At 37.5% G+C, this 10048-nt stretch overlaps 1 protein-coding gene across 4 annotated transcripts in view; it reads left to right on the top strand.

The window, feature by feature from the left end:
- Positions 1 to 200: 200 nt before the first annotated feature.
- Positions 201 to 10048, top strand: part of LOC5573374 (glutamate dehydrogenase, mitochondrial) — a 35085-nt gene continuing 25237 nt past the window's right edge. For 2 of the 4 annotated variants that reach the window (XM_001660811.2, XM_001660812.2), the window contains exons 1-2: positions 201 to 357; positions 4153 to 4591. In XM_001660811.2, the coding sequence (XP_001660861.1) occupies positions 4165 to 4591 (427 nt within the window). In that variant the 5' untranslated portion in view covers positions 201 to 357; positions 4153 to 4164. Of the gene's footprint in view, positions 358 to 500; positions 646 to 4152; positions 4592 to 10048 lie in introns of those variants that run through there. The other 2 variants (XM_021857299.1, XM_021857300.1) reach the window with 2 other exon arrangements.

The following is a 10048-nucleotide window of genomic DNA, read 5'->3' as shown; positions in this document are numbered from 1 at the left end:
ATAAAAGAAATTTGTAATATTTCTTGGGTCAAATTTTCAGCCATTTTGGACCATCTTGGAGGTTTTGTCCGGCATTTGTATGGAAGCACGCCACTGTGCGCCGGTCCTCGTGACACCGATCGCGCGAGCAAGTGAGAGAGCGAGAGAAAGAGTGTGTGTGCCTTGTGTAAATACGCGGTCCGCGGGGATGTTTTCGCATAAAAATCGCTCCGACCGTTCCGCTCGCTGACAAGTCCGTTTCCGAGTGGTGATCAATCCAGTTCTGCTTCCCGAGCCGAGCAGAATCAAAGGAGTTTTTTTGGTTTTGGTTTAGTGGTGCCCCACTCCGTCCTCCGTCCGTGTGTTGTATCCAAGAAGGTAGGGTAAAGGGGAAGAGAGTGGTTCAAGATTATATTATTTTAGTTTTTTTTTTGTATAGAAGAAAATTCCGTGAGGTTGTATGCGAGTGATTTTTTTTTATTCCTTTCGTGATTACGCGGATTTGCTTCTAGTTCGTTGCATTTGTCTTCTATTTTGGACGTCGTCGTCGTCGTCGGTGTTCTTTTCCGTTTTTCTGAAATTCTTGACTCCGTTTCTTCATTCGAATTCAGTCAGTAGAGGTTTGATTCGGCAGTGAGACAGAGGCACAAAAGTAGTGTTGAAAAAGTGAGTTATTTTTTTGTTGGTTCATATCATTCTATCAAAAAGTGTGCTCTGTTCTGGAATCTCTTCCTCACAAAGAGGAATCGAAAGAAAAAAGGATTTGTATTTTTTGTGGAATTCATGAGATCTAGATTTATATCTGATTAGGATTATATGGTTAAAAGATTTGATAGTTTTAAATAAGTCAATTAAAATCTACTTTTTGGTGGAGCATATCGTCGTCTGAAGAAGAAAAAGACTTGTAAACCTGTATTCGTTTCGGAAATTCGCACGCGACTGTCATGGAATATATTACTCACCTTTGAATGGGGTTACAAAGTGTTTAGTTGTTTATCCTAATTTTGGTGTTCTTTGGTTTGTTATTCAATCATATTATATTTAACATAATAATTAAATCTTTTGAATCTTTGGTTATTTTGGCTTGTATTTGACCAACATTAACAAAATGAAATAAAGTTCATTCAATGGATCGGTATATCCAATATTGCATATCTGATTTTGTGCATTTTACGTAATGTATGTGGCATAATGTTAGAATATTTTGTATCAGTAGGTAGGAAATTCAGAACATTCGGTCCCTTCTATTACGTAGCGGTGTTAGAATTATCACCAATTCGTGGTTATCAGCTATGTCCCAATTTTAAAAGTAAAGAAAATAAATCAACACGTGATTACTACTGTGTAGCATAGAAAAGATCGTGGGGATCACATAAAAGTTACCTGTGAGGAAGTAATGAAATGTAGTTGAATTACCACACGCAACATCTTTTGACAAGTAGACTTAGAGATATGTCAAAATGGAAACCAAGAAACGAACATTCTATTTGTTTTTGGCCTAATGTTGGCTTGCAAAGACGTTACTCCAATTACTACAATGGCGTAGTTGGAAGAACAAAGGTAATGAAATTGCAAAATATCGAATAACAGAAATCCTATGAAATTGATTTATACAGCAGTCTCCTATGGACATGGGTGGAGATGAATATTGACAGTTTCTGATGGAAACAGGCAAAAACTCGTAAAAAAGGTTCTGATGGGCGAAGGCAGAGAACCAAGAACTGGATTCTGACGGAAATGGGCAGAAATTCAGGAACAAAATGAGCCACTGAAAGCGTATACTTTTAGCAGTGAGAGAACCTTTTAAAAACAATAAAAATAGGTACTAATTAACTTATTCCGTAAAATGCTACTGAAAAGAAAAATTTTAACCAAATTTGCAAAAAAAGGAAGAAATGTAAATTTGGCAAAGAAAGCTCTCAGTTTATAACTAAGCTAGTATAATAACTAGAACACTAAGCTGAGAAACAGGATCTGTCACAGTGGGGACGTAATACCAAAAAATAGAGAGAGCAACATTAATTATTCGAATCAGAATAGGTGTTTTTTTTAGTATCATTAGAAACATTAAATAAATTTCTTATATCTAGGTGTTCTGTATTAGACAACACTATCATCCTAATTTGGTAAAACAAATTTAAAATTTTATTTACATTTTATTAACAACATATTACTTATATTATTTTATTTGCCGTAGCAGTTTAGATTTTTTATAGGTGAGTTGATTTCACCTGCTTAAAAAGAGAAAAAAAAAAAACGCTTTCAATTTACTTAACCTAACTTAACCTAAACATATAACGCGTTAATCGTGGCAAAAGAAGATGGTAGCGATTTTTGCCTGAAATTATTATTTTATTTGACATTTGTTCCAATGTTTCAGCATTGGCTATTCTATGTAACTCATTAGTACTATACCAGGAAGGAAAATTCAGAATCATTTTCAAAATTTTATTTTGAATCCTCTGCAGAGCTTTCTTCCTGCCATTACAACAGCTAGTCCATATTGGTACAGCATACAACATGGCTGGCCTGAAAATTTGTTTGAAGATAAAAAGCTTGTTCTTAAGACAAAGTTTCGATTTTCTGTTAATAAGAGGATACATACATTTTACATATATATTTTATATTTGGCTTGAATGCCCTCAATGTGATTTTTCAAATTTTTATCTAACATGAGCCCTAGATACTTAACTTCATCTAACGAATTTATTGGAACCCCTCTCATCGTGACAACATGTCTACTTGAAGGTTTCAAATAAAGAGCTTTTGGTATATGTGGGAATATTATTAGTTGAGTTTTGGAAGCATTAGGATAAATCTTCCATTTTTGCAAGTATGAAGAAAAAATATCAAAACTTTTTTGCAATCGACTAAAGATGACACGCAGACTTCGTCCTTTGGCGGAGAGGCCTGTGTCATCAGCAAACAAGGATTTTTGACATCCCAGAGGTACTTAGGTAAGTCAGATGTGAAAATATTGTATAAAATTGGTCCCAAAATGATGCCTTGAGGAACACCAGCTCTTACAGGAAGTTTTTCAGACCTGGAGTTCTGATAACTATCCTGAAGTGTACGATTTGGAAGATAACTTTGAATTATTCTAACAATGTATGTTGGAAAATTAAAGTTTTTTAATTTTACGATCAAACCTTCATGCCAAACACAGTCAAATGCTTTTTTTCTATATCTAGAAGAGCCAGTAGGACAGCCTTTAGTTTTGTTGGAATGAGACAAATTTGTTACACGTAAAAGTTGATGACTATTTTTTATGGTGAATTAAGTAAAACGTTATTTAATTTTTTTTTGTAGAACTTGCCATATAATGTTCATAACATGATCGTGAGTACATTGAAATTGCCTTCTCACGTTTTAAATTCGGATCAAGAGTTTAATATCGTCGTTTATAATCGGTTATAACCGGTTTCGAATTTTACTTCACATTCTGGTATTTAATGCTCCTGGTTTCAACAATGGAATTTGTTAAAGTTTCAAGAGCAATTGCCACCGCAATTTGCGCATATGAACTTATCGGTATCTAGACGTCCTTAGCATGAGAAAAACCTCCGCAAATCATGCATTTAGCATCCATGCGGCAAAGTTTTGTAGCATTACCCCAGTTTTGGCACCGACGGCACTGAGTGGGGTTCTGAAAATTGCCTCCAGGTTTCTGGAATTGTCCCAAGTCACACGGACATCGAACATAGGTCGTGCTTTATCTAAAACTTTAATATTATTTAGGTTACTCATGTTATGGTGAACTAAATTCTACTCTTGAGAAAGCCCTTTGTGACGAATGCCAGATTGGGTTCTCCTTTTCATAATAATTACTTGGACTGGGGAAAATCCAAGTAAATCAATTTTTCCAATTTTGATCTCTTGTAGCAGTTTTTGTATAGGAATTAGTGAATACACTCATTCAAGAATTGTCGAAGGATTTTTTAATTGCTGGAATCACATTTGAAGATCCAACTCCAACATGAATGGTATTCTTTTACTTTTTCAACATTAAAAAATTTCTCCGTACAAAAAGTAGAACATAAAGAATTTTAAGATTTTTCCTAACCACGAACATCATTAGATAGAAAACACTTCGTAACCCTATTCGCAACCACCCACACCGCTACAACAAAAGTCCGTTTTCCGATTTATCATTACTGCACATCCCCCACGCAGCTGTGAGTGAAAATGTTCCACCTGAAGACGATCGCCAAGAGCGCCGCCCTCAAGCAGGAAGTGTCCACCCTGGTCAAGGCGGCCACCACTGCCGGAGCCCAGCAGGTGTCGCAGCAACAGCGCCCCTATTCCTCCCAGCACCAGATCCCGGAACGGCTAAAGGATGTCGGCAGCGCCGCCAGCCCCCGCTTCTTCGACATGGTCGAGTACTTCTTCCACCGGGCCTGCCAGATCTGCGAGGAAAAGATGGTCGAGGACATGAAGGGACGCATCTCGCTAGAGGAGAAGCGCAAGCGGGTCAAGGGCATCCTGATGCTGATGCAGCCTTGCGACCACATCATCGAGATCGCTTTCCCGCTGCGCAGAGATTCCGGCGACTACGAGATGATCACCGGTTACCGTGCCCAGCACTGCACCCACCGTACCCCGACCAAGGGAGGTAAGTGACCTATCTGCCCCAGACATACTGAATCCGAAATGATTTGAACTGTTTCCGTGACGCGGGTCGCACTTCACAAATCGACGCCGACCGGGTTGAGTGAGGACGATGGCCCTATTCTTAAAGCGAATGGGAAAATGTGACCAATTATGTAACCACACCGTGATGGGGGAAAATTGCGTTCTTTTTGTCGTACATACGACGGCGAAAGAGTGATTGCATGCATGTCTGCTCTGCTCGGGCAGAAGGTGAGGGAAGTTGTGATGTGACTTTCATTTGTTGCGTCAATCATCGGTTATTGGCGACAAATTGGTGATAAATTGTTTGATACTGATAAAGTTACTGGAAAAGAAATTTGCAGTCGAAATATGCAGTGTTAGAAAATAATACATCCTGTGTATGAGTTTTTGCGATTGTATTGCAGGTGCAATCATTTCTATGCTACGTTTGTGTTGAAAGTTCATTGCAACTAGAGCTTATTTCTAACGATTGCTGGGTATGAGGATAGTGGCAGTGGACAGTGAACACAATATTACTGTAAATGTGCAAACGTGCATACACAACTTTTGGTCTGCAAAACTCTTGTGCAAATATTTCTAGCTTTACCATGTTTCTAACAATGCTGCCACAGTAATCAAGTGTCTTGAACATTCAAAAGCGATTGATAAATCTTCACATTCTACCGTAAATGGCAACGATTTGATGCATTTCAAGTTTTCATTCCTCCTCTCGACACATCATAAACGGATCAATAAGAACCCTTCAACGCCGTTCAGAGATGGTCACGTTGAAAGTCCCAAACTAATTGCAATTGTTCGGTCGATTTCTACTAGTCGAATCACTGCAAATTGATTACTCAGCCATTAGATTCGAATCCACGGGTCAACCGGTTGAATTTCGAACGTTTGTAAGATGCCATACGGTAATATTTCAAGTAGGGGAAAGCACCAATTTTCGACCCATTCATACGATTTTGGACGACTTTGTATGAAAATCCGAAAATTGACACAGAATTCTTGTAGGTCGAAATTTAGTACTTTTCGCCTAGTATATTTGTTGTCTTTTAAGGGAGCACAGCACTAGGCAGCGGGTTATCAGGTAACATCCAGTGCAACCTTCGAACATTCATCCCTTTTATACTCGTTTAGTATTTATGCCCTGAAATCCTTTTCTTTTTTCATACTTCTTTTTCCAAGCATTTAATCAAAAAATAATTCAGGGATTCTGTAAGATTTTTCTCAAGTAGTACTACTCTAGTAATTTCGACAGCATCGCTTTTTAGGATTGTTCTAGAAAGTTGGCAGGAAAATTGAATTTCTTGAGGATTTTTTTTTCCTAATTTTTTTGGCGGATGACCTGATTTCTGCAAAAATTTCTCTAGGGAACTCCATCAAAATTTGTTCCAAAAATTTTAATCTTTGAAATTTTTTAAGAAATCTTTTGAAATATTCTTACAATAATTCTACTAGTGATTTCTGTAAATTTTATAAGATCCATTGTAAAATAGTTGACTTTTTTTCCACAATTTCTTCTGCGGGTTTTTACTAAGTGCAATACTTTGAATTCCCTGAAGGAAAATATTCAAATAACTTGAAATTTTCTGTGACCACTTTGATTGAAAGTCGTTCAAAATCCCATATACATATATCTGGCACCATCCGCTTGGCACAATTATTATCCATACATTTTGTGCCTTCGTTTCCCATATGGCCACGTCAAGTGACGTCATTTCACTGGCCGTGGCGAGAGAACCTGACCCTCCAATTGACAGCCCGCGCCCGTTGACCAGTTCATGCCAAGCCGTTCAAACAGAATTTTCCATCGAGAAAGCACCAATCAGTAGACCACTTCGGGGCATTTTGGAATTACCAGCTTCGTCTCTCTAACTGGTTTCAACCGGCTTTCGCAGCATTGGACCCGAATTGAAAACAAAAACAAATCGAAAACTGAAGCAGTGAAGTTGATCCGATGATGACTGAAATGCAGTTGGGCGTTTCGAGAGATGGCACCAGCGCACTCGGTATAGTGCCTGCTGCCTGGCGATAGAGTTTTGTCGCGAGACTTGATTATCAGAGGGTTGTTAATACGCATGCTCGTTCGACTGGTTTTTTGTGTTCTTCTTTTTCTCGTTGACATTTGGGTTTTTGATTATTTCAGCAATGACATCCCATCCATGCAGTTCTTTCGAAAAGAGACACAGCAACATGATTGCGTTCAAACGAACAAACATTAAGAAACTGAAATATAATGATTACAGACGAGTAATGATCATTGAAGAATATAAGTTGGGTTATGTTTCTGAAAATTTGGACATTGTATGAGCTAATTCTGACTTGCGATTACAATATTTCTTCCAACACAAAATGTTTGTCGAATGAATGTAACGGTTCAAACACCTGTGCGGTACCAATTGAAACGCATTTACTATTGGCCCACGTGACGATAGTAAAGCTCTCCAGTACAATGAACAATCATGTTTCGACCATCTCTTTTCAAATATCTCCCGCCCCTCACCGGCAGACCAGATAAGATAATCTGTATATCAGTGTTGAGTGAGGACCGTGCCATCCAAATCGTCATGATTTTCAGCCTTCAACTCAACGCATTAGCTTATGTACAGTATTGGACAAAACATTTGCAACTTTTTCGATTTTCCATACAAAATGACCAAATTTGGTAAGCTATATCTCAGCTATTTATGGACCGATTTGAATGAAATTTTGGCAGAACATCAGACATAACTTGAATTTTAACATATATTTTTGAGTGATTTTTCCAATCACAAGGTCAAAAGCAGTAACGGTTTGACTAAAGTGAAGTTTTTGACGATTTTTTATAAATGACATAACTAAACATTTTGAAGGAATAGCTTCATGGTATCTTCAGCAAAGTTGTAGCTGTTAACGAGATGAACAAGTTTGCTGAGATAAATTGTTTTGAATTTTTCGTCGAAAATTACACTTTAGTTAAACCGTTATAACTTATTAACTCGTGATTGGAAAAAATATACAAAAATATATGTTAAAATTCAAGTTATATCTGATGTTCTGTGAAAATTTCATTCAAATCGGTCCATAAACAACTGAAATCTAGCTTACCAAAGTTGGTCATTTTGTATGAAAAATCGAAAAAGTTGCAAATGTTTTGTCCAATACTGTATATGTGTCCAACTCATTTTACGCCTCCATTCCCGTGCCACTCGAAATAGCCCAAGAACCACAAGGTACGCCCGTGACTTGGTAACAGAAGCAGAGTTATCAAACAATTCGCACAGGAGGATAACGATGACCGACGACAGAGGGCCTGGCCTGGCCATGAGAGACGGTGTTATCGCGCAATTGTACTCGCAAGCAATAATCACTTATCACCTATCGCTATTACGTTACACAACTTTATGGATCCGCTCGAACAGCATCGTTTCAAATCCGAAACCATTTCAAATTTGCCAAATTAAACATTTGTGCTATCGATTAACACTGGATCGTTAGGGGTAGCAGTAACAAACATTCGATTGACATTTAGCACGGACATATAGATCACCTTTCCAATGACGTCAGTAGCATAGGTGATAGGGAAATTAAATGGATTTTGGTTGCTTTCCTTTCATAAATGTTATTATTCTGATAAGTGATACAGATGGGTCTAATTGGGTTGTTTGTTTATTTCGACAAAACGTTTTGATAGATGACGATTTGTAAGAAGTGAGAAGTTTGGCGCAGGCAAACCTGTTAGCGCAGATCCGGCTTTAGCCACATTATTACAGAGGGGTTCCGTTTTTGGCATGTTTTGCTTTTGTTATGATCTATGTTTGGTATCCCGAATTCTAGCTACAAAGTGGAAAGCATTTTCGGCAATATTTTTCAACACGATTAAAACTTGTGTTTCATTGTGAACATAATGTTTTTTAATTTATTGTTTGAACAGAATTTCACGGCCGATTCACGGCGATCATATCTTATAACCCTACCTTCATCGATAATCTGTCGAATCCCCTGAACTACCAGGGTTTCCATACAAACTAAGCTCATTCTACGGATTCCGGTTAATTTTCCGTAATCTCAACAGCAGAAAAGTTTTTTATATTAAAATATCGTGATTCAAAAAAAAAGTACAACGGTACAACTTTCGATGATTTTTTATTGAAAAATGTGGTAAAATAATCTGTAAGGACGAAATAAGGTGTAATTTAATTTTGGATCGCACAGACGCGTCTCAATTTACTACAATGGCATAGTTGGTAAAACCAAAATAGAAAATTTCTATCAAAAATGGGGTTTCTGGTAGACAACGACAGAAATCCCATAAATAACTAAAAACAGTAGTCTCCGACGGGCATGGGCGGAGATGAAACCTCGCGGAACATTACTAAAGGACCTATGTACAAATGAGAGATTCTCTCCTCTCTCGTTCTCTTTCGATTATAACAGTGGAATACTAAAGATTTTGGGAAGTTTTTCACTATAGATCGAAAGTCAATTTCCTTGACTAGCGTTTCATATAAAAAACGCAACAGAAGAGGTTAATGTGACTCAGTTATTAATGAAAGAGAAAGTAAACAATGAGAGCCTCTCAATGTTAGATAGGTCCTTTAGTAATGTTCCGCGAGAAACCACGATTTCTGATCAAAAAGTCAGAAATTCGTTGAAAGGAAGGGCTCTGATGGACAAAGACAGAGTACTGAAAACTGGATTCTGACGGAAATGGACAGAAATCCACAACAAAACTGGTCTCTTGCAAGACAGATTGTGGTTACAAGTAAAAATCAATATATATTTTTTTTGAGCGATTGAAGAAGATAGAACCAAGAAATGATTGAAATGACTGTAATGCTGAGAGAAAATAGTAGTAGTTTGAGTTTAATGGCCTGCAAGCTAATCGATATAAAATTATGTTGGCATGAAACTACTCAAACCACCTACGCTTCTAGCAGCGAAATAGAAGTTATAGAAGCAATCAGTGTGATTTTAGGCTACAGAAAGACAAACTAGGGCTACGTAGTGTGTGAAATCCAGTCACTTTTGGGTGTCAATACAGGCTATAACCTCGGACCAAATCGCCGAAACGATTTTGTGTGGCCATGTTTTTAAATGTATTGGCATGAAATCTGACATGACCCTCTATTTAGAAACTGTTAGAATAATGCCCAGGGTTTTTTTTTGAAAATCTCTACTCAGAATTACCCTTAGATTCTATCAAAATCTTACTTAGAGTTATATTGTAACCTTGCCCAGGATTTTTTTTCAAATTTACGCATTGAATTCGATGAAAATCCTGACTAGAATCCTATCGAAGGTTCTGTTAGAATTTATGAGAATATTAGCATATGATTCAGTGAAATTATGTTAATAAATTTAGCCTTTTGGCAATTGTTCAGGCAGCATTTATCGAATACTAAAGAAAGTCTACCTAGCCCGCTTTCCTGCCATTTTGAATTTCTCAGCTCAATAATAGCCATAA

The sequence above is a fragment of the Aedes aegypti genome, chromosome 1 (genome assembly GCF_002204515.2).
Source record: "Aedes aegypti strain LVP_AGWG chromosome 1, AaegL5.0 Primary Assembly, whole genome shotgun sequence".
In the NCBI taxonomy this organism is placed as follows: Eukaryota; Metazoa; Arthropoda; class Insecta; order Diptera; family Culicidae; genus Aedes; species Aedes aegypti.
This window is presented reverse-complemented; position numbering and strand designations above follow the sequence as displayed.